Genomic DNA, 22,975 nt, shown 5'->3' with positions numbered 1-22,975 from the left:
GCTGCATCAAATCCAACGAGAAAAGGAAACGATCACAACTAGGTATTATACCCTAAAGTCTAAGCCTTGGTCACATATTTACTTTTTTTCAGCCCGTCCAGGCTCCAAGATTGAGGCGTGCACAGCCTCAAGACACTATTTAATGTATCGACTCTTGACACAATCAGCGTCATCTCCTCATGATATCATAAAGTAAAGTAGGAACTGAGCCACAGTGTTGTTTTGCACTGCCGTACTATAATCTATATGCCAATCCTCATACTCATACCCATGGAAGAAACTCCGGTAATAACCTCCGCCTTATCAATCAACCGATAAGTAAGCTCTCTCCCCTCATTCTTTCTCCACCACCTTCAACCCCACCACGTATATTTTAATGAATAGACTCATACCCACCCTAGATAGCCCTCCTCTCTCTACCCCAAACCCCCGGAAAATCACAAACGATAAGAAAAAATGGACCCTCAATCTCTAGCCCAATCCCTAACCCCATCCAAAGTGCACGCCGCCCACACCCTCATCAAACCCTACATCCACCGCACGCCACTACTAACCAACAAAACCCTCAACGGAATAGCCTCTACGCCCCAAACTCCAGATGCGTTGAAGGGCACGCCCTACGAGGGGCAGACACCTGCGAACCCGACCATCCGGTTCTTCTTCAAATGCGAGAATCTGCAGCGGATTGGCGCGTTTAAGGCCCGGGGCGCGTTTCATGCTCTGCTGAGATTGATTGAGGAGAAGGGTGAGGAGGAGGTTAGGAGGAGGGGGGTTGTGACGCATAGTTCTGGTATTCCTTTCTACTTCTCCTATTCTCTTTTCGCTTTCTCTTATTAGTTTTATTTGATTATTGTTGGGTCCGTCTATCGATTGACTTGAATGGGTTATTGTGTTGAAATCACCAGTTGAAGATCCATTAACAAAACGCCAGGAAACCACGCCCAAGCCCTAGCCCTAGCATCCTCCACGCTCAACGTCCCCTCCTACATCGTCATGCCCAGCATCAGCACCACCTCCAAAATCGAAGGCACAAAAGCCTACGCCACGAAAGTTGTCTTCAGCGGGTCAACAAGCACCGAGCGCGAAGCCGTTGTCGCCGAGGTCCAGAGCCAAACCGGGGCTATCCTAGTTCCGCCATATGACGACTTCAACATTATCTGTGGCCAGGGCACGACAGGTCTCGAAATCGAAGAGCAGTACCTGGACCTTCTGGCGCAGAACCCCCAGCTGAGTGCCCATGGTTCGTCTGGGTCGGGTTTGGATGCGGTGATTACGCCTATTGGTGGTGGGGGGTTGAATGCCGGTGTGGCGACGTTCTTTTCGGATAAGAAGACGAAGGTGTTTGGGGCGGAGCCGAGTTTTGAGGGCGCGGATGATTGTCGACGGGGGCTGGCGGCCGGGGAGCGGGTGACGAGTGTGAAGTCGCTGACTATTGGGGATGGTTTGAGGACTCCTGTAGGATTGTTGAATTGGGAGGTGATTTCGGATAAGAGGAAGGTGGAAGGGGTGTTTGCGGTAACGGAGGAGCAGATTAAGGCGGCGATGAGGCTGGTGTTGGAGAGGATGAAGGTGGTCGTTGAGCCGAGTGCGGTGGTGGGTTTGGCGGTTTGTTTGTTTAATGAGGAGTTTCGGAGGATCGTGGAGAAGGAGGGTGGTGAGGAGGGTTGGGATATTGGCATCGTGTTCAGTGGAGGAAATACCACTGTCGAGGCAATTGGGAAGTTGTTTAGTTGATCCAGGATACAGATGGTGGGTATAGATAGACGTTTCATTGTATAGAACATGTCTCCTGTGCACATACCACGCTTGAGATACCATGTCGGATAGACAGCACATGAACATCAATTGAAGTCCACTCCGTCCGTCCCAACATAAAATCCAAACATTCCTCCATCCTTCTCGTCCAATCCCTCCACCACTCTCCTAGGCCAGTCCTCCCGGCCCCAGCCGTTCACCCATCCGACAAATCGCCCCTTCAAGACAACCTCCTGCCGCATCGGAGCTTCTCGCTGCGCCTCATGAGCCGTCATCGCAGGCCGGAAAGGCTTAACCACATCCCGCTGAACAACGAGCCGTAAAGTTGGAAACACTCCCCAGGGTCCCGGAAGCGAAGACCGGAACGACGGTGTCCGCGAGACAGGGACATCCGAGGGATCAAACAGGGGAAACGGTCCAGAAGGCCCAGACGTAGACAGTTGACCCGGCATGGACCTCCCACTCCAGGCAATGGTGGTGTAAACGACGGCACAGCTAAACAGTCGCTGTAGCCGTTTCAATTCCGCGACGAGATCCGCATACATGTCGAACAGATAAAAGCTTTTTTTCTCGCGCCGTTCGCTCTCGATCTCTTCGTAGGGGCGTCCGATGTCCTCTGTGCGGGCGACTTCGTCGTGTAGTTTGTCCTGCCAGAAGAAGGCACTTGCGCTGTCGACGATGATGGCGTGGAGCGGGCGGGCGGATGAGAAATGTCGCGTCAGGTCGAGGAGATAGGTATCCATTGACTGGAGGGTTGACAGAAGAGCTGCAGAGGACTGAGGGCGGAAGACGTGGACATGTTGCAGGGAGGTCACCAGCAGGCTGTCGAGGGCTTCCTCTGTATACCAAGGCACACTTTCTGTAGTCGTGGACTCGGCGTTCTCACTCTGGGTCTTGCATATTTTGTGCACGATTCCCCGAGCCACAGTCAGAAGTCTCTCGGCGTCAAAGCGGCCATCCGTGTCGATGAAGACTACCACAGATTCCCGGCCGAGCTTAACTCCGTGAAACTCAGACGGTAAGATCGCGATGGCAGTCAAGTAATACAGGGTCTGGGTTTTGCCGGCGCCCGAAGACGTGCTCGAAATCTCCACGACTGGCTCCGTACTTTTAACACGGGCCGGTGGGAGGATCTGGTCTCTGTGATAGGTGTTTAGATCATGTTCCAGGTCCGATTGGATAGGTGGTCCTTCATGATAGACTTGCTCTTGCTCGTCTTGGCCAGTAGTAATGGTCGGTTCTGGAGGCGGATGATGTGCTTGTGCCCATGGAGAAACAGCAGGAAGTGGCATAAAGACTCTCAGCAGGTCATCAAGTGCTTGGATTCCGAGACGCTGTCTCGGGGTATTCTCGCTGCTCTCATAGAGGCAACTCAAGTCATGCAGGAGCTGTCATGGTATTAGCATCGAGTCATTTAACGCATAACAGCCAGTTTGACAGCAAGTTAAGGCCTCGAGCTGCATACACCATGTCAGATAAGTAAAACGAAGTATACGAACCTCATCTAAACTCTCCTCATACACCTCCGCCAGCAATTTCTCCCCAAAGCTCGCGGCCATTGTAACGGCCGTTCGGGACAATCATGAATGCTATGGCATATTAAAACTTCAACGATTTAATCTCAGCAGTCGACCGATTGAACGCAAGCATGAGAGAATCCACATATATTGGTGATGAGTGTATCACCCATAAACCATCGAGAAAGAGAGTGATATAAGATGGAAGATGAGCGATATGCAAACCCATCGGCATCGGATCCGGCTCGTTCCCGCCCATGATAAATGAATTCAACGTCGCAAAATCCACCCCCGAATTAACTCGAATGAACGACACTCCAACGCCTCAAAGCCACAAACCACAATTCTCCTCCTCAACCAAATCCAAAATCCATTATCCACTTGGTCGCCATATAAATACGAAGAAATTCAACAATGGCTCCTCTCGTCCCGATCTTCTCCGCCGAGGCCCTCCCCGACCATGTCAGTATCGTGCGCAAAAACTTCCAAGAGCGACGTCGCAAGGGCGGTCCCGTCGAGCTGGAGAAATGCAAACTCCTGGAAATGGTGCAGTACTCGTGTAATCCGCCACAGGATGGGATCCCTGCGCCGGGCGTGGTGGTCTGCAAGCCCGTCGTGCGGTTGTTCAGACGGTATGCCTGGCGCGCCTTGATTCCGGTTCTGCGGTCGCTGACGGTATTCTTAGGTGTGCCAATGGGTTGACCGTGGAGACGACCGCGTGGGAGCCGATCAGATTGGAGCAAGAAGCGAAGCGCAAGGCTGCAGAGAGCACCTCGAATGTGGACAACAAATGAACGAGGGTCGTTCGATCTTACATGCATCGCTACGGGGTTGATTGGCGTTCGTTCTACTGGCTCTCGCTGACAGGCTGATCTCTGCTTATAATGCTCTCAATGTTTATATTAAATTCTGCTGCATGGGTATCTTCTCGAATACGGCTATAAAACAAAAGTCACACGCCCGACGCCATTCCGATTTATTTGTCCTCGTCCCATCGCTCATGTGCTCACCCAGCTATCCACTCGCGAGATATCCGGAGCTTCTTTGTTGCCCGGCGGCCTCTCCTCGGGTCTTCGATTCCCAGTCGTTGTCCGACGCCAGAAATCTCTCTCGCAGTTGATGATGGGCGGCAATTCGATGCTCAGCGACACCTTGTTCCGAGCCTTCACATCCGGGTCGACCGCGCCAGAATCAATCTCCATGGGAGTGGCCGTACCCGGAGCCGTCGTGTTCTTCTGCATCTTCTTCGCAATACCTTTAATCGTCTTCTCAAACATACTATCCATCGTCTCTGTCCTCCGACCCCACGGCTTCTTATCCCGGCCCGACGAACCAAGCTGATTATCCTTAAACGCTGCGCGTGCAAGCTTGCGCAAGGCCTCCTCGCCATGCCGCCCATCCTCCGTTGCGCGCTCCCGGATCTTCCGCGGGTCTTGTTCACGCTCCGTGAATACGGGGGTATGTCGGTAGGTATGTTTACTAGGGAATTCGGGGAAATGCTTCGGGATGTATGCGCTTCTCGCACGGTCGTCTTCGCCACTTAGTTGCGGACCCAAAGACGGCAAAGTCTTAAAGCTGTCATCTTCTTCGGGCGGAGGGCTCGGTAAGAGCGTGGGGACAGGGTCGACATTCGGTAGAGTTTTCACATGGGGCAGAAGATCGTCCACGCGCACACGGTGTTTCTTCAACGCATGTTCGAAATCATGGGGGACCGGTTGGATACGACGAGACGAGAGCATCGACTGGCGCACATATGACGCGAATTTCAGCAGATCTAAGAAGCACAGACGTTGTCAATATCTTTCCTCACAACACCTTCAGTTACACCTTAAAAAGCATACACTCTTCGGTCGCAATGCGGAAACTCTCCAGCGCCGCTGGATCGGCCAAATCAAATCCGGTTTCCCGTAAGGTCTGCCCGATAGAGCGGTTCATTAAGTGGTCGACGTAGGCATCATCGGTGATGGCGGGTTCCGGAAGCGCAGGATTCACAGGCGTTTGCAAGCGATGGTGATGGTGATAAGGGCGCTTTATGCGCTTGGCATCAGGGGCATTCAGCTGCTCCGGCAGCGACGAGGAGGAACGTTTGATCTTGGGCTCGGCGGCGAGCATGGCGGATTAATGTTGATGTCGTGGAGAAGTGCCGAAGTGACGGAGACAAACAGCAAGTCTGCTGGACGGTCACGTGGTATAAACTGTGCCTGAGGCAGGAACAGAGTAACGCGACCATGAGGTCCAATTGATTTCCAGCTCTGAATACAAAAGAATATATAGAAAGGAAAATATAAAAAAATAACGCCCCTCACTTAAATCCCCATACCCCAATCCCCAAGAATTTCTCCACCCATATAAAAAAAAATAGAATGAAGTAAAAAAAAAAAATACTAAATACTAAACGACAAGGAAACACCCGGACGGCAACCAACCAGTCAGGCCACTCAAAGCGGTCGCTTACGCCCGGAACGGAAAGCTTCAACCTCGACTTTCAACATCACATCACCACCAATCCTTCCCTCTCCCCTCCTCCAGCTCCCCACCACCACGCACTCCAGCAGTTCCCAATATCTGCTGAATCGCTACACCTCCGCATTCTAAATCACCTCAGACCATCAATCCCTCACAATGGCCGCTATCGCCCCCATCACCGGCGTACGTTCCCTCCACCCTTCAGCCTTTTGCCTCGACCTACCCCAGACTTCCCACCGTAAAGGTGACCAAGACACTAACAGAAATACACCAGATGCTCCGCCGGACCCTCGTCCTTGACCTGAGCACCGCTTTCGGTAAGCCATGATTCCCCGTGTCGGACAATGCAATAGGATTCAGAACGTCACTCGGTCTACCGGAATCTCGAATTCGGATCCAACTACCTCCAGCAATGCGCAAGATCACTGGAACAATCATGTCGAGAGAATACGGATAACTAATGTCTATATTTCCAGGTTTCGGTACTACCTTCGGCTACCTCTGGTGGTACGGTACGTATCATCCTTGATCCACCAACTCAATCCTCAAAAGGGATCCCCAAACTAACGAAGACAAAAAGGCTACCACCTCCCCCGCGTCCGCGCCCGTGACAACTACTACGTCCGTCTGGAGCAGGAGCGCGCCGCTGCCCAGGAGTAAATTTTCGAATCATGACCCATGCATGACCCTCGCTCGGCTGGATTTGTCAAGGATAACCCGATGATACTTGGTTTCGTTTCGGTCCGTTTCTCGTTATAGATGTCTAGAAGGAATGAGACTGGTGTTGTTGGCTCTTTGGTTGGGTTGGGGACATGTTATGGGACTGAGTCAGTCAGGTTGAATTGAATGTGAAGTATTTGATTTGAGGCTTGCAGTTACTATGGGTTAGTTGTTTGAATAGGGTTGTATATATACTGGTTTTGTGTCCGGTGGTAAGTTTGTAGGTTTTGATCCTTGTGCATGCACGTGTGCTGGGTGTATAGTACGACTGTACCAGTAGTATCTATCTCACCCATAACCAGATCCGTAGATGAAGTAACACTACCTACACTGTGGGTTACTACAGACAGGAAAACCAATCAAGTCATTTCTTTCGTAAGAATCTATCCAGTCGCTAATTAATCCCATAGTATAATGTAATGCAAAGGTCTCAAGAAAAAGCTCAAGCACCTCCAATCTCATATGCATATTCCCGAATGTAGACCCGGACATATCAATCATTGTGACATCCGAGCTGATACTCCGAGCCCTAGTCCTGTAGGGCCACTGATGCTTAGCCGTGATCGATCTCTCGATCTATCCCACTCATGCGCGATCCGGCTCTCATTTCATCACGCGCTCGTACTGCACGTTGCGGACAGAGCCTCCCGTCATCGATGTCCGGACGTTCCGTTTGAACGCCTCCCGGTTCTGGCGGAGATCATCGGCCGCTTCCTTATTCAGGGGATCGGAAGCGTTCGGCTCGAGGAAGAGGAACTACGAGACAAAGTCAGTACACTCTCACACTAACATACACCAGATCACCAGGCTCAAACCACCGCCATCAAATGAAACTTCGAAATAGTAAAAAGAAAGGGAAAGAAGGGGAGGGGAACAAACCTGCATGCCCACAATAACAGCATTCAAATTCAGCACCGGCTTCCAATCCTCCCTAAGAATATTCAAACAAACATTTCCCTCGAGATCAATATTCGGATGATAAATCTTCTGCGTACACTTAACCTTAGGCGGATCATGAGGGAAATTCTGGTTCACGTTGAAGCTAAAATGGAACGCGCCGCCTTTATACATGCCCTCGTCGGGTTCGATAGTGAGGGTGAAGTTCAAGATATCGTCGGGGTTGGGGAAGGACATTTTCATCGTGCTTCCGAGGGTGAGTTCTTGAAGATCTGTTTTTTTTTTCATGGTTCATGATTCTGCTTGTTAGTCTAGGTCCTGTTGTCGTCACTGGGTTGTATGGTGGCGGGGGGGTTTGGGTTTGGGTTTTCGACATACCCCGCTGTACGCGCAGCTGGGCGGCGGTGACCTTCTTTTTCTTCTTGCCGGAGGCGCCTTCGGCATTTTCAGCTTGCTGCTGTTGTTGTTTCTGTGGGCGGTTCTGGTTAGTTATTGGGAGTGCAAAATCCAGGGTGCTTTTCGTTGGAGTCATCCACGGACCATTGACCATATCTTCAACATATTGATTCCGCCACCACAGACTTGTGGGTCACGATCGTTTAAGGGGGTGGGTGTATAAGGACAGAAATCCGTCAGGAAGCGGAGAAAATGGTATAAATAGGGGTCCTCGGAGACGACAAAAGGACCAGAGTCAACAATGAGTGACGATCCACCATGAGGCGCAAAGTCACGAAGGCGGAGAAGCGACAAGTTGATTTCATGAACTGACGCCATGCGCCAAGCCCTCGGATAACGGAACTAACCGATTCTAGGTAAAACTTTAGGAGCCTAAGAGCCTCAGGTCTATCATAGGATTTTTGTAAAGTTGCGCCATCAATGCACCCCCGATTGATTCTAAACCGCTCAGACTTTATAGAAAACATAAGTGCCTGCGGCCATCGTGACCGCTTAAACCAAGCCATGATAGCGAAACGAAAAACAGCTCAAAGTAATCGAAACACACAAAGAACGGATCGTATGTAGAATACAAAATTGCGACAAAAATGTGCCAAAGAATAACTCCTCCAGCCCCTGCAATCCACATAGGGAACAAGACACCCAGTTTTCATTACAATTCGTGCCTCTTTTCTACCGACGAGCGAAGCAGCACATGAGACCCGTCTTACCCAGGAACCAACAGGCACCGATGAAACGGACCAGTGCGACCGCAGCGTTCGACCACAGGAGAGCCTGGAAGAAACGGGACGTACGGTCGGTAGCGGTGTTCTGTAGGGAGAAAAGGAAAGACGTTAGTCCGTTCGTTCGGCCAAAGGGGAATTAATCAATCACTAGACGTACCGTGAATCCAAACTTGTCCATGCCGTCACTGGTAATGCATACCGCCAAGAAGGCATTACTGAAGATCCACAAGGTCACGAGACGGGTACGGAAACTCTTGTAGGAGTCATCCAAGGACTTCTCATCCTTCTCCACCGGGGGCACGTAGGGGGTGAGAGCGCGCTTGACAGTGGCTTCGAATTGGCTGTCAATATCGGCCTGGGGCTTGTCGATTTCCTCGATGACGGCATCCTTACCGCCATCCTCCTTCGTAGTCGTTGCCGATGGGAGCGCATCGGCCTTGTCTGAACCCTTGGTACCCCACGAGACATCGTGCCAGTTGCTGAACGCGTACACGTTGAGAACGTTGATGTAAGATGACTGAACGAACATGTAGGCGGGGAAGGAGGTGAACATATGCCACGGGTCCAGGTACATGAACGAAGCGACGAAGTAGAGACCGAAAGTAGCAGCCAGGGCGATGATAATGATACCGGCACCGGAAGACGAGAAGAACGACTTGAGGAACTCGCCAACACCCTGATCGGTAGTGAAACCTAGCGCATCCTGGCCACTGAACGCATGAACGACCAAGTACAGAGCGTCGACGACAACGTAGATCTGAATAATACCGAAGACCACGAAAGACGTCAGGTACGAGAAGCGGGATCCCTTGGGACGGTTACCGAGCGCGAGAATGAACTGCAAGAGTAACAAGCCGAGGTAGATATACTTCACAATCGTGTTGATAATAGGGGTCGCCGATTTACCGAAGGGGAATCCTTTGTGGCCGTTGTTGTCACTGGGCGTTCCGACCAAGTCCATGATGACGGTGGTGGTCAACCAGTACGATGCCAGGGAGAACCAGGTGAGGATCGTGTTGAAAACGTTGTACAACATCTGAATGTGCAAGAAGAACATACGGATGATGTTATGTCCACTCTTGTACATGCGACCGAAATGCATGAGCGAATAGAGACCGGCCGCGAAAGAACCGTTCAACCAACGACGACGCTGAGAAATGAATTCAGCAACACCTTCCGGCACGTCAGTTTCACCCTTCGAGGCTTTGATGTAGGACAAGTGCCATTTGGAGCCGGCCTTGGCGACCAGTTCGAAACAGAGAATACGATCTTCGGCCAAGAACATGTTCTTCTTGAAGATGTTCATGCCCTCAATACCCTTCTTACCCAGCTGCTTGGAGAGGGTATGATCACCATGGAAATATTGCTCGAGGGGTCGACCCATGATGGCACGGAAACGATAGGCGGAGAAAGCACCCGGCAACACACTGACATAACCGAATGAACTCTCCAGAGGTTTATCGAGGATATTACTGATCTTATACTCGAAGTTCTGGGCCGCGACCAGGGGGTTGACCAGGTTCTTCCAGCCTTTACCCAACATGGCGTGAATTTCACCGCAAGCACCTCCCAGATCCTTGTCGTTATAGAAGCCTTCCCACAGCGCCAGGAGGGACTTCTGGCCAGGCTTCGTACCGGCATCCAGCAGGATGCACACCTCCGGGTTCAAAATACGACCGAAGGCATTGAACAGCCATCGGTGGGAGTTGATCTTCTTGCTGTTCTTCTGCTTCAAGCAGAACATCATCTGCACCGGGGGCAAGGTGGTCGGGCCATCATCAGTGGGCCGAATGAGTTGCTGGTTCGGTGTCACGGACAATTGGGTCGTGTATTCGAACTATTTCCCGTTAGCTCACGCTCGTCCATCGGGACCGAATGACGCTTACAATATGAGCCACGGTCTCCTTGCCGTCGACGTCACGCTTCATGACACCGTCCTGATAGATACCGACGGTGGCGAGGACATCCAACGTGTCCTTATCACAAGGATCAATACCGTCAAAGACCAAAGCGACCACAATTTTCTGCCAGGCGGGTCCACCTTTGTTCCAGAACTCGGACTTCTTGAGGTTCACAATGTCGCGAATGTTCTGCATCACGCCGTGCAAGGTACGAGCGGTAAGGGTCTTATCTTCGTTATAGTAGGTAATCGCAATCAACAACTCGGTGTGTCTGTTATACATGGCGGGACGCAGATTGTAACCATTGTGCAGGGTAAAGTCATTCGGATCACATGTGGCCGCGGTGTCTAATGGCGCGAGATGACCGATTAGCTCCCATGCAATACATTTATGGACGGCATTTCAACTCACATCGCATGTGGGTAAACTCCTCACTGCCGCCCTCCAGGTCATTCCGGTACTTGGCTTGGATGGCGTTCTGGATGGCACTAGGGACGGGGTAATCAACACTGAGGACGGAACCCTGAACCAGCTTGACCTTTCTGGTAGCGTAACGTCGGAGGCCACCGCCGCCGGTACCTCCGGGGGCCTGGCGCTGGCGCCATGCTTCCGTGGAGGAGGTTTCACTCCGAGCGTAGGGAGAAGCCACACGACCCGGGACGCCAAAGGCAGCCGCGGGATTTTCTGCCGAAGTGCCGGAGTAAACTGAGCCCGTCGTGCTGTAAGGGTCATGAAAACCCGCGTCCGGGGCATATGTTTCCGTCAAGCTGTATCCCGACGTCGGCCGAACGGGAGAGGTGCCACGTTGATGAGGGTCGTCGAAAGGACCACCGAACGGTCCGCCCTGTTGGTTGGAAAGCAGTCCTCTCGACGCTTCCTCTTCATACTAACGAACGGCAGAGTCAGCTCATCCGGACCACAAGGCGTGTCGCTGCGATCTGCGGCGGAAGAAGAAATCAACGCAACATCGCGGTCATGCACTTACAGTGGCGCCTTGGGGCAGGTCTTCCAGTCGATGACCGCTATCGTTGTAGTTTGGTGACTGAGCACCATTATTATTCCCAGGCGGTTGGTAGGCCATGGTTACAACCCGATACTAACGCGCGAACTGCACTCGCGAAGATGTAAAGAAGAGGGGGCGGGCACTTGAGCGCAAAGGAAAAACGGAAAGGGGTATCAGAAAAACAAGGAGGTAAACGAGATCCCCGGACCGGAGGAACGTCAAACAGAACAATTTGTATACTACTCGGTCAACGTGACAACAAACATGAACCGAACCACGAAGAGGTTGCACGGGTCAAAAGGGCGACGTCGTCGGTACTTAAATGTAAAAAGTACCCAATATGTCGAAGAATTTCAAAGACAGCTGGCGGAGAGGGGGGTTGCGGGCACAGCAGGAACGTGGAAGACGCCGCCAGGGCTATCAAAAGAAGCCCGCGTACTCAATCAGAAAGGTGCGGGATTGAGTGAAGACAGTGCTCTCACTGTCCAGGACCCAATCGCGGAGGGATGCACCACCAAGCGTGAAAAAGAGAGAAAGGCGTGTAGAAACGGAGGAAGGCAAGTAAGAAGGCTTTCCCAAAAAGGAGTTTGGGATATTTTTATTTTGAGGGGGGGGACGGGTGATCGAAGAAAGGGAAAGGGAAAAAGAAAAAGAAAATTATTAACGAGAGGCAAGTCAAAAGCACATACGTACAGAGCACAGCCAACTACGAATGAGAAAAAAAATTGGATACGAGAAGGACAGCCTTTCCCTTTCACACCGTTAGAATCGTCTGGCGAGTTATTATTATGTGTTTTTTTTTTTTTATTTTTTTTGTCTTTTAGCCTCAAGCCAGTGTATTGTCGGGAGGAAGACGAAGTTTGGGGGTGGTATTGAGTGGAGACGAGGATTCTTGACCAAATCTCTGGTTCGGGCTTAGGGCGTCCCACAACTACATCCAGGACTAGACTGTGATCTTGAACAGTGGGAAAAAAAAAAAAAAAAAAAAAAAAAAAGAACGAAAAGAAATCTTCAAAAATATTCTCCTCGGTTATCATAGATCACTTTTATTGATATTTTTAACTATATCTGTAGTAGTAGGATTATTGACGAAAATTCTGATAGCTAATCCAAATCAGGATCGCAGTGGACAATAGGTGATTTGCCATCATACAATACATACCTTGAGATACGCGATCTCCTTTTTCTTGGGGTCTCTTGATGAATTGGATATCAGGGGAGAACCCATTCCAGAAAGACTCCATACCAAGAGGGTCAACCATCCGTCCATGTATTGTATCCCGGTAAGGTAATTAATTACCAGTGTAATTCATGTTACCCCGTGAATCATTTTCCTCCCTCACCCCTGTTTATTGGAGGAGGTGAATAAATCCATACACTTTTAATCAAGTCTGTCCTCAACCATTGTAAATGAGAAATAGTACGTCGCTTCGGCTGGAGTATTGAGTTCTCCATTCAAACATACGGAGAACATGACACCTAATTTGTCCCTGGCCCATACATAAGAGAAGATATTCGACATAGCTATACAGCATGTGTAATTCATCCGAGAAAGACTCGACTTGCGATCTGACTCCCCTATTGACTGATACAGCCAAGCATCAAAGCACTCCACATGATGAATAATTTTTACCCTCGAATGGCTATAGATAAAACCGATGATTGTTTAGGGTCTGCACCCTGGGTAACCGCTCTCATCAGACTAAATATACACAGAGCTCTGCTTCTTGTATTCCAGAGTACCACAAGTTCTGATCATTCGCCTTCACTCAGCTGAGGTCAACAAGACCAAGGTCCATATAAGCAGCTCGCCACCTCATATCAGTGGAACAAGTGTGACGCGATCCGTGCCGTTCATTGGTAGTAGCGTCTGGCGAGAAATGGCCGACATGCCCTGCTGGTCCAGCATTCCACATCCCTCGACAGCATGGCTGAACTGCCAGGGGAAGGAGATAGCCGTAGTGATGGTCACAGTCGCTATACTCTATCACGACATCACAAGAAATCGCGAGATGACAAAACACCTTCGGAGTTATTCGTTGTGTTGCAGCTGATCCACATCAAGCACCACAATGATGTCTCCTCCCATGTACAGATTCAAGACGATCTTCAGTGAATCACAAACAGGTTACGAAACACAACCAACCACCCTATTGATAGTGGAACTGCTGACCCGATTCATGACTGGGAGTGGATTCTCACACCGCCTGAACCTGACCAGGGCCCTATGCGGTAATTACCATACGGTTCGGTACCGTACCCCAACTGCCGTCCGACAAACACTTGGGATATTGGATCACCTCTTCTCAGGGGGCGGGACTCGTTCGACGAGACCCAAAGGAGGATAGTGACACGGCCAAATATAGCCGTGCGGGGACCGTGGCTGCCCACCCAGGAGGCCGTGGGAATCAGCCGTTGGTCAGCCCAACCGCCACCCAGGACGCTAGCTTCAAATCCTTAAAATCAGCCAAGCTCGTCGGAAGCACACGACGAGTCCAATGGGCGACTTGGACACGGCCTTAGCCTTGACAGCCTGTTCAGCCGCGGTTTCACACTTGCTGTCACTGCGAAGGATGGGTAATTTTCAGGAACACCCCCGTTTCCACTTTCCACACCCAACCTTCTCACTTATTACAAACGGTGACATGATTTGGTCCTTTTTCTGGCTTTCCCAGTTGGGCGGGAGGCAATGACGATCACTGCCACACCTTTGGGGAGTTGCGCTAACCTAGGTTCAGCTATCTTCCCAGTCCCCTTCTTTCGACTTTTGGTTTTTTGCTATTCTTGGAAACTTGAGTGACAGTCCACTGGACGGAGTACTCGGCCACTATTGTGAAACTAGTGGCATGGAATGGTATCTATCCATTCACTTTGGTTTGACGTAGTCTAAAAGGAGGGGGGATGGGGGGGGGGGGGGGGGGGGGTAAACCACAAAAAAAATATCAAATAAAATAAAATAGCCTTAAATTTCTGTTGCAGGAAGTGTGGCTGGTGTGTTTGTTATCATATCGGGGATCAGAAGCTCAGCCACCCGCCCCCTCGGCACATCAGCGTCCCAGTTTCCTGACTCAGTATCACTCCAGTGCAGAAGATCGACTGGGAATTCTGATGCAGTCGTGGCCCTATGGTTATCGTAGAAGATCATTCAATGAGATCAAAGTCGATCATTGTCGATACTTACTATGCTTGTCTCACGATTGACTTCGGCAGATACTGCACCCATGACATTCAAACGCCAACCCGCATCCTTCAAGTTACATTGGGATAGTTGAGATGTATTTACTACGATATGTAAATTTCATCGAGGGTGTATAATGGTATAAGATAGGTTCTGCGGCTTGAATAACGGGGTTTCCAATTCAGTTTGAGTAAATTGTTGGGCTCGGCCTTGTCGGGAAATATATATTGAAACACTTCACACTCGTAAATGGTCAAGTACAACTATAACTTACACAGCCCTTTAATTTTCATTCCATTTTCCATTTTTCCATTGTAACCTACAGAATTATGCTAGAGCTAAATATATATATCCCACATTCTTGAGCAAACACAGTTCCAAGACTCGTATCGACGAGGAGCGGGACCGGCCTCTCTAGTACCTCAGGAGTAGGTTCTACAACAATCATTTATCTCATGGACCAGAAGCCGAAAAGAATCAATCAATGAGACCGGGCACATCGAACTAAGTAGCGATCCTTGCTCTATTCTCTAAAGTTCTATAGCCTCAATTGCACTGTTTCCGTCGTGGAATTTCTAATGCTGCCGGTTCTCGTACTTGGCTAAGCCTAGGTTCAAGACATGCACAAATCATTTATGTCAACATTCTCATTAATTGGCACATTACAAGTCAAGTTCGAAGGAACCCCAAGCGTGAAAGTGTCTCGAAATAAATCGATGCAGATCTGTGTAATGTAGGATCTATCATTCTGCAGGCGTCTGGTTACATTCTTACGTTGACGATAATATCAGTAGCCCCGATTATGGCGCAAACTTCACTCGCTATCACTGCGATGTTAACCGGATTATGACCTCGCCCTTCTCTTCATCCTTTGCTTTCCCTTTCCAGTGTGCTCTGAATTCTATAATAGACTTAATACGGAGCACGCTGTAGTCCTAACTATTCGGAGTACACAAAGCAGTTCCAGCCAAAGCCGCAAACCTCAAAGGCGGTTGATGAACTATCCTCCCGTGGCATGGATGTTTTTCAAAGAGTTAAGGAGGTGGTCTGATACGAAGCGTCATATCCTCCTGAGCGATAGATCATAGGACATGGCTTGACAGACAGAGGTGGAGTGAGCTTGGCTTATTAGAGTCATTGTCTACTTCCCGTCTTGGATCGTGCGCAGGAACTGGTGATGACTCCGGTTGATACTTGAAACTGCGGCACACCTATTCCGCCGCAGACAAGAGCGATTTGCGAAGTATCCCAGCAGATGTTCGTCGGACGAGGGTTCAAGGAACATCTGTCAAGGCTCTCAAATACCTTTAGGGCATTTCGGCCCTGTGGAATGAATGATCCAGGCTCTCGCGGAACCTCGGACGATTCACATTCCACAAACGACCTCAAGTGAGCAGAACGAACAGGGACAGAAAGTTTCTTCTCAGGGAACCTGAAGAAGGAAACAGCGCAATCTAACAGTCAACCAATGACGGGGGAGAATTAGTCTAACTGGCCGAGTCAGCAAGCAGCCGCAGGGCAGTGCAATGCAGCCCTGCGATGTTGTTACTCCTTCGAGTGACTTTGCTGACTGCGAAGTGACTGTGCCTCAGGCCAACCGGTGGGCTAGCACGGAGAACGGTCATTGGTGGAGAGGCCACAATTTAATCTCCCGGCGAAGGAACGTGGATTGGGTCCAGACCAGCAGGCGAGTTCCAGACACGCCCGGTATCTCTCTTGGAACCACGGCCAGCACTAACGATGATGAATGAGGTGTGGTCTGTGGTGTATGACATGACGAGATGGTTGGTTCAATTCCCCGAGGAGTGTAACGTGCCCCCCCCCCCCCCTCTCCCTCTTTCCGTCCCTTGGGAAAGGCAACCGTCGGTCCATGGATCATGTCAGGGGTACATGTTATTATGTATGTATGTATGTGGTTGACTCGCACAGATTGAATCATATCATTGATTTAATAATTCATTCTCGGTCGTGAGATAGTTTCCCAATAGTCCGAGTAATAATGCCTCCGCCACTAGAACCATATGTAGAAGTACAGATGTACGGAGTCCAGGATATATACGTTGACAGTCATCCTCATCATTGGCCCCCCAGGGGAACCGGGATACTCTGGAAGACTCAAACGAAGATGATGTTCTTCTCTAGTTACATCGTCTTGGTCCCCGTGCACGCACTCTCTCCCCACTTGCCCAGCCGGGGGTGGTGGTGATAAACCACGGAAGTGAGTGGACGTAAGCATCCCGATTAATTAAACGAAAGTCAGTTCCAACTTGCTCTCCACCTGATTCCACCGTCCACCCGTCCGTCTCTCTCTCTCTCTCTCTCTCCTCTTGTCTGATTAGTACGTCCGTCCGTCCTCCCTCTCACTTCCTTCTTTCCCTCGTTTGAACCTCGTTATTCTAAATTATCTTTATTATTTTCGCTGTCCGCGCCGCACCTTTCTTCTCCCTTCGTTCGATTCCCTCTTCCACCCTTCTCTTCTCTCAATTCTGGATACCCCCGTTCGACCCTTTCCCAGGGGTCCCGCTCTGATATCCTTTTTTTTCCTTTTTCCCCTGGCAGCTGCAACGCGTGTCCCCCCGGCGTCAACCTTCCAACACACCCACCTATCAATGTGCAGAAATTGACTTGTCCCTGCGCCGTGCCTCGCCAGATCTTTCGACCTTGACCGGTCGTCCGCATCAACGTCCACCATTGACTACCAACATCACCATCACCGTTCTTGTTCGTGGAGGACTATGCCCAATCCCTCCGTCCATTCTTTTTCATAAAAGACGCTTTCCGACGTATGATCCTATCGTAACGCTCACGACTTGACGTCCGTTCGAGCCTTTCACTCTTTTCGAATCATCAGTACACGTTCTTTACGCCGTTGACCGGCCAGCCACTCTTTTTTTCTGTGTTGTCAGCCTTCTCATTTTAACGACGATTCCCAATAACCGCTTTTTTTTTTTTTTCTTTTTTTTTTATTCTTGTATTCAAACCGTCATCATGTCCCTCGATTCAACCAACCCGTCTTTTTCTTCTAACGGTAGGTCCTTCTTTCCGGTTCCCCGCATAGCTGTACTGACTGTATCGAACGTGAAGTCCTGTCCGGTCGATCCATCTTCAAACGATGTGTCTCATGCGATTCAACTGCCCCGACGTGCCCGTCATGCCCTTCGGGCGAAATCTGTACCATGATCAGTCAGTCGTGTGACCAGTGCGCTACAACCAAATGCATTAAAACGTCCAGTGGTTCGAGCTCGCAGGGTAGCTCGTCCGGGGGAAGTAACGTGGGCGCCATCGCCGGTGGGGTGGTGGGGGGTGTAGCTGCGGTAGCCCTCATCACCTTCCTGGTATGGTGGTTCTTCGTCCGCAAGAAGCGTCAGGAATTAGCAGAACAACAAGGAACCAGCGACGGCGAAAAATCCAGCACCTTCGCCGATGCTCGCCAGACACGGAAATCGACCAACTCCATCGCTTCTACTGTGCTCACGCGTGCGTCGAACGTCATCCAGATCGCCTACATCCCCGGCGTCACCAATCGCTCTCCCCCAGAAACGCCCCTGGTGCCGCCTGTCCCCCCGCTTCCGGGTGCCGCTCCCGATCAGCACTTCTTCATGCCGGGTGACCTGCGCGACTCGGCCTGGTCCGAGGCCTCCCGCCAGCATCGCAGTATCGCCCCTAGTTTGCGTTCCAGCGTTGCCACCACGATTTATCGCGATAATGCGATTGTCAGCCCTATGCCGGCCCAGCAGGCAATGCGCACCCGGGCGGCGGTGGTCAGCATTCACAACGGAGGTAACCCTCCGGGATCCGGGAGCACGTTGGCTCCTCCCGATGCGCCTGCGGTCCCCGCTATCACGCAAGCACAGCTCGCCCGCGCCGGGGTCACCGAATCGAACAGCAGCAGCTCCATTGTGGCACGCACGGTCACCGCTAAACCGGTTATGGTGAGGGGTAGCATTAAGAAGAAGAACAAGGATCAGAACAGTAGCAAGACGGCGACCCCTAGTGCCGCCTCGCCCGCCGTACAGACGATTGAGGAGCAGTCGGAATCATCCACCTCGGCTGCATCAAGTACGAAGCCACCATCTGGCCCGACCTCGGGTTTCGACGCCAATTCATCCGACGAGGACGAAGCCCATGCGAAGCACATCCCACCCGGAACGGGGGCGCCGAAGAGCCCGACAGTAATCGAGGATTCCCCCGCCGTTGAGCAGAGCCCTTTCCATGATCAGCCAGATCCCCGGACAAGCCGATGGGCGTCGGCGCGCTTGTCGTCTCGCCTCGAGGCCGACGAGGGCACCAGATCCAATCGCAGCAGCCGAATCCCGCCCGAGCGAACGGAGAGTCCATTTTCCGACGCCAACGAGGTCAAATGAGTTTCGCGCATGCTTTTTCTCTCTTGTTTGTGGGTTCAGTCTGGGTCCTGGTTGGCGACTATTGGCGTATGAGCACGTTTGGGTCCATTGACCATGTTATAGAAGCTATGTTATCGTTTACTTTTCCTGTATCTATGATCCGCTATGCGATTGGATCGAGTATAGGTCTATCAATCATTCAGAAACTACTACGGGATTCGCCGTGAATCAGAATGAAGTTGTAATACCACCAGCCCTTGGTTCAGGAACCATCTGCCCGTCCCGGAACCAGAACCAGAACCACAAGCAGAACCGACGACCAATCATGTCCCCGACGTGGTTCGTGTGCGGATTCGAAAGTAAACATCTTCCCAGATGCGACACAATCGCAAATCTTAGGAAAGCAGCACATAAACTTTCACCTCTTGGTGAAACCCTAAATCTCACCCTGAAACAATCCCCACATCATCCCCGATCTTCGCTTAGATTGCGGAGACCCGACGGATCACAAGAAAGCATAGACCCAAAGATGGTCCTGTTTCAGATGAACTTTCCTTCTGCTATAGCTTACCAGTTGATGCCACAACGATCCGTGCCGTAGTAGGGTAAATGTGCCTTCCGTCTCTGGCCAGTGGGTCCCTATGATATCGTTAGTAGTCGGTATGTTTTTCTTATCTTCCACCGTCCAGGAGAATCTATCTCGTATCCGTCCTCTACATGCTCCTTCACTGGTTTGTGTCGCTCCGCCTGTATTACTTCCAAATACTACCGTATGACATACTGGAACAACCGGAGTACAATCCACAGCTCAGCTCCGTCATCTATTCGTCTCCATCTGCGTTCTGGACTGGTATGAGCGCTGCTTGCCATTCACTGAGACATGAAATCGAGACCGCGGCCCCGGGCCCGGTGCTGTCGGGGGAGACATTTGCACTGCCGGCTTGAGTATCAGATCATTCTGAGGGGAGTGTGGAGGGTACGGGACATTGTGGTTTCACTTCTTTGGATACTGTCAAGCCCGATTTTGGCGAGATTAGATGCTTGATGACGTTTCTTGCGGTGAACGTATCCTAGGATTATCTGTGCTGTCTTTAGTAATATATAATATAATAACATTGGAAAGGCATCTGGCGGCATATATATTATCTCAGGGTATCTCATTACATACATACATACATACATACATACATACATACATATATATACATATATATATATATATATATGTATATATATGTATATACTAAACTATCTTCTATAACCACATCACAAACAAGATATGAAACAAAATGCTCTTCCCCAAATATAGATCATCCCAATGCCATCCGACCATGACTCTCATACAATTTCACCCGCAAACCCTCCGCCTTGTCCTCCGCCTCCTTCTCAGACACACCAATCCCATCTCCCCGACCCCGAAACAAAAATAACAAGGGAATAGGATCATTCCTCCATTTCGGAGCCCTGCCCCGACTCTTCCACATCGACCCACCCAACGTCACCGCACCCAACACCCACACCACACCCGGAAGCACAATCCACTGCCACCGTACCTCAACGTAAGTCATACTCGCCATAGCCTTTCCGGCCGCCATACGCGCTCTCACGGGGTCGTCGGAATCCGTGCGAAGAAACACCGAATCCCGGAACGACTTCGTCACCGCCGCGGCCACGTTCTCCATCGCGCATTGCAACTTATCCCTCCGCCCCTCATCACAACCGGTGATATTCCCCATTGCCATCGTCTGGATAAAATCCGGGGCGGCATACATATTCAACGGGCCCGGTATAAATGAAGAACTATAGATGGACCGCATGAACCAGACCCCCGTGAACAGGCCCTGGAAGAAGGTATCGAGGGAGGAAGCTGCGAGGCCGGAGACCATGAAGCTGGTGTTTGGGGTGACGCCTTGGTCGCGGTCCCAGGGAGGGGAGAAGTACATTCCCGTTGGGATTTTCTGGAGCTCCGATGCGGATATGTTGAGGTCGGTGTCCCAGGTCGCCCAGCCTTTCTCCCATGTTGCGAGGGTGGTCTCCGAGTAGATGTTGTTGGTGACGGTGGCGTTGAAGCTGTGGACGATCGGCTGGATGGAACATTCCGTTGCGTGCCATGTTGTGGTGTTTTCGGTGAACATGGTGTGTCGGGAGAGATTGGTCGGGGCGACCATTTGGATTGGGGGCAGAGTGGCGTTTTTGTAGACGAGTGCGGTGGTTGCGTGCACGGTGGCAATGGATAAGGGTTGGAGGACGTCCATGCCGGATAGGAACCATGCTGTTGTGTTTGCTAGTGGTAGGGTTGCTGTGCAGTTGGTTGTTCCGTCGTATCCGGACGGATTGTTCGTGACGGTGAAGCAGGTTGTGTGGAGTTGGTCTGTGACGTTTGAGCAACGCGCGCGGACTTCGATGGCGGCTGTTGGGCCCCAGGTGCAGTTGCTCGTGTTGCAGATGTGCTTTGGGGTGGCCCAGGGTTTGGACTGGTCGTTGTTGAAGAGCGAGTTATATACGTTGGCTTTGACGGATGGGTCGACCCAGACGACTGGAAGTGTCTTGGGTTAGTGATATTCATGTAGGTTGCGAGTATACTGGGCGGACTTACTGGCATAGTTCTGTAATGGGGGTCCGGTGGTGTTGTAGTATGTACTATTGGCCAGGAAGGCTCGTTGAGAAGGGTCTACGACTGAATTCGGGAAATAATGAATGAGATTCTGCGTGAAGGGATCAAACGCCAACGCTAGAATCACAGCCAAACTACCCCAAACTGCGAAGTGGCTAGACATAGGCAACACCCATTAATAGCAAATAACAGGAAACAGAGCAACGCGCCCATCTACTCACCGACACCGCAACATCCATATCAACTCCCCACTTCCATAGAACCCCCGACTAGCCGAATCGAACGCCCGGAGATTCGGCATGGGTCGTGTCCCCTGCGCGAACCACACCCACTTCAGCTGGCCCAGGGCCTCGCTGATGGCGTACAAAACGCATCCCTTGGAGATCGTGCTCAGCCAGGCGATGACTGAGTTTAGGGATACGTGTCTCCAGGTCGGTTGCGGCTGCTGGTCAAACTTGGCGAGGATGACGATGATAGCGATGAGCGTAGCAGCGGATACGATCACCGCGAGGACTTCCCAGACATACCAGGCCGAGTTCAGCGTCCATATAGATCGTCCGAAGAGCTTTCTTTGGTTGCTTTTCTCTGTGACCTCGGGAGAGGGCCTCTGGGGTTGTGGTGCCGGTGGGTGATATGTCAGTCGAAGCCCATCTGCATATAAAACATGATCTCCATTTGCCGAGATGGACTCGTCGTGAGAATGTACACTCGAGACGGGCGAGTCCGAACGTGAAGTCTCATTCTGCCGGCCTGGAGGCATATTGCTGATGTAGAGGTGGTGGAGTAATCCCCCAGCACGCTGGAGGAGAGGATTCACCTCTCCTCCATTTTTCCGGTGTCAAGGCTGTGCTCTACACTTAATGAAACTGGTAGTATGATCTGCATGACACGGGATATCTTAGTTCTGGTGCTAGCATCCTTAGTCGCAGATATGACAGCCCAATGAACGTTGGGCGTTTCGGCAGTCTTGCGGTTGTACGGTTGGGAGGGGCTGTGTTTGGGGTCCAAAGTAAGGCTTGAGGTGGAGACCCTTGGGCTATGCTTGGTACTTACTTTTAATATGACAGGTTGGTGGACGTTGGAATATCTATTTATTGCCATCCTAACGGTTGGTGTCGCTGATCCTGGAGTTATACACCAGTGAGCTGTCATTACGGCACTGGTCCGTGACGCTAGCCCTAAACCATAAATACACCCAGGGCGCCTTAGTTTATATTAACCTAACATGTCCCTACGAACCATGCCTAACGCCCAAAAGCCCAAGACAGCACTTGATCAAAAGTGTTACAGGTAGGTGATTGTGAATTTGTTATCCCTCTGTCCCTTATAATTTTATATCTAGTAGACTAGGGAAAAGATAAACCTAGTGGGTTCGGTACGAGGAATAATTAAGCAACCTG

The 22,975-nt window shown here is 50.9% G+C and overlaps 11 protein-coding genes across 11 annotated transcripts; 4 read left to right on the top strand and 7 right to left on the bottom strand.

Annotated features, from left to right (window-relative positions):
• Nucleotides 1–366: 366 nt before the first annotated feature.
• On the top strand, nt 367–1,788 carry BDV38DRAFT_120674 (threonine/serine dehydratase). Its single transcript, XM_032051121.1, has 2 exons — nt 367–790; nt 932–1,788. Exons 1-2 carry the CDS (start codon nt 457–459, stop codon nt 1,732–1,734), a joined length of 1,137 nt encoding a protein of 378 aa, XP_031912014.1. The 5' UTR covers nt 367–456; the 3' UTR covers nt 1,735–1,788.
• BDV38DRAFT_120671 (putative Rad51 family DNA repair protein) lies at nt 1,788–3,491 on the bottom strand. The gene is made up of 2 exons (XM_032051120.1): nt 3,255–3,491; nt 1,788–3,143 (listed from the first exon to the last, which is right to left on the bottom strand). The coding sequence occupies exons 1-2, from the start codon at nt 3,312–3,314 to the stop codon at nt 1,842–1,844; spliced, it is 1,362 nt and encodes a 453-aa protein (XP_031912013.1). The 5' UTR covers nt 3,315–3,491; the 3' UTR covers nt 1,788–1,841.
• Nucleotides 3,492–3,582: 91 nt separating this feature from the next.
• Nucleotides 3,583–5,537, bottom strand: BDV38DRAFT_250787 (TBP-associated factor 8 family protein). The gene is made up of 3 exons (XM_032054988.1): nt 5,114–5,537; nt 3,964–5,046; nt 3,583–3,910 (listed from the first exon to the last, which is right to left on the bottom strand). The coding sequence occupies exons 1-2, from the start codon at nt 5,382–5,384 to the stop codon at nt 4,271–4,273; spliced, it is 1,047 nt and encodes a 348-aa protein (XP_031912011.1). The 5' UTR covers nt 5,385–5,537; the 3' UTR covers nt 3,583–3,910; nt 3,964–4,270.
• On the top strand, nt 3,687–4,066 carry BDV38DRAFT_284425 (uncharacterized protein; the record flags this gene model as incomplete). Its single annotated transcript, XM_032060264.1, has 2 exons — nt 3,687–3,904; nt 3,958–4,066. 2 exons carry the CDS (start codon nt 3,687–3,689, stop codon nt 4,064–4,066), a joined length of 327 nt encoding a protein of 108 aa, XP_031912012.1.
• A 357-nt stretch (nt 5,538–5,894) lies between the features above and the next one.
• Nucleotides 5,895–6,398, top strand: BDV38DRAFT_284423 (cytochrome c oxidase subunit VIIa; the record flags this gene model as incomplete). Its single annotated transcript, XM_032060263.1, has 4 exons — nt 5,895–5,921; nt 6,013–6,055; nt 6,215–6,250; nt 6,319–6,398. The coding sequence occupies 4 exons, from the start codon at nt 5,895–5,897 to the stop codon at nt 6,396–6,398; spliced, it is 186 nt and encodes a 61-aa protein (XP_031912010.1).
• Nucleotides 6,399–7,061: 663 nt separating this feature from the next.
• On the bottom strand, nt 7,062–7,916 carry BDV38DRAFT_272430 (NEDD8-conjugating protein UBC12; the record flags this gene model as incomplete). Its single annotated transcript, XM_032057486.1, has 4 exons — nt 7,062–7,214; nt 7,338–7,627; nt 7,734–7,824; nt 7,896–7,916. 4 exons carry the CDS (start codon nt 7,914–7,916, stop codon nt 7,062–7,064), a joined length of 555 nt encoding a protein of 184 aa, XP_031912009.1.
• Nucleotides 7,917–8,200: 284 nt separating this feature from the next.
• Nucleotides 8,201–11,611, bottom strand: chsG (chitin synthase class III). The gene is made up of 5 exons (XM_032051119.1): nt 11,423–11,611; nt 10,849–11,323; nt 10,423–10,784; nt 8,694–10,373; nt 8,201–8,621 (listed from the first exon to the last, which is right to left on the bottom strand). Exons 1-5 carry the CDS (start codon nt 11,516–11,518, stop codon nt 8,484–8,486), a joined length of 2,751 nt encoding a protein of 916 aa, XP_031912008.1. The 5' UTR covers nt 11,519–11,611; the 3' UTR covers nt 8,201–8,483.
• Nucleotides 11,612–16,877: 5,266 nt separating this feature from the next.
• On the bottom strand, nt 16,878–17,589 carry BDV38DRAFT_250768 (uncharacterized protein). Its single transcript, XM_032054987.1, has one exon. It carries the CDS (start codon nt 17,295–17,297, stop codon nt 17,010–17,012), a length of 288 nt encoding a protein of 95 aa, XP_031912007.1. The 5' UTR covers nt 17,298–17,589; the 3' UTR covers nt 16,878–17,009.
• Nucleotides 17,590–17,606: 17 nt separating this feature from the next.
• Nucleotides 17,607–18,982, top strand: BDV38DRAFT_284420 (uncharacterized protein; the record flags this gene model as incomplete). The annotated part of the gene is made up of 2 exons (XM_032060262.1): nt 17,607–17,646; nt 17,703–18,982. 2 exons carry the CDS (start codon nt 17,607–17,609, stop codon nt 18,980–18,982), a joined length of 1,320 nt encoding a protein of 439 aa, XP_031912006.1.
• A 753-nt stretch (nt 18,983–19,735) lies between these two features.
• BDV38DRAFT_120531 (uncharacterized protein) lies at nt 19,736–20,196 on the bottom strand. Its single transcript, XM_032051118.1, has one exon. It carries the CDS (start codon nt 20,153–20,155, stop codon nt 19,910–19,912), a length of 246 nt encoding a protein of 81 aa, XP_031912005.1. The 5' UTR covers nt 20,156–20,196; the 3' UTR covers nt 19,736–19,909.
• A 75-nt stretch (nt 20,197–20,271) lies between these two features.
• Nucleotides 20,272–22,335, bottom strand: BDV38DRAFT_284419 (DUF3176 domain-containing protein; the record flags this gene model as incomplete). The annotated part of the gene is made up of 3 exons (XM_032060261.1): nt 20,272–21,497; nt 21,558–21,730; nt 21,797–22,335. The coding sequence occupies 3 exons, from the start codon at nt 22,333–22,335 to the stop codon at nt 20,272–20,274; spliced, it is 1,938 nt and encodes a 645-aa protein (XP_031912004.1).
• Between the last annotated feature and the right edge of the window lie 640 nt (nt 22,336–22,975).

Source organism: Aspergillus pseudotamarii, assembly GCF_009193445.1.
Source record: "Aspergillus pseudotamarii strain CBS 117625 unplaced genomic scaffold BDV38scaffold_38, whole genome shotgun sequence".
Taxonomy (NCBI): domain Eukaryota; kingdom Fungi; phylum Ascomycota; class Eurotiomycetes; order Eurotiales; family Aspergillaceae; genus Aspergillus; species Aspergillus pseudotamarii.
This window is presented reverse-complemented; position numbering and strand designations above follow the sequence as displayed.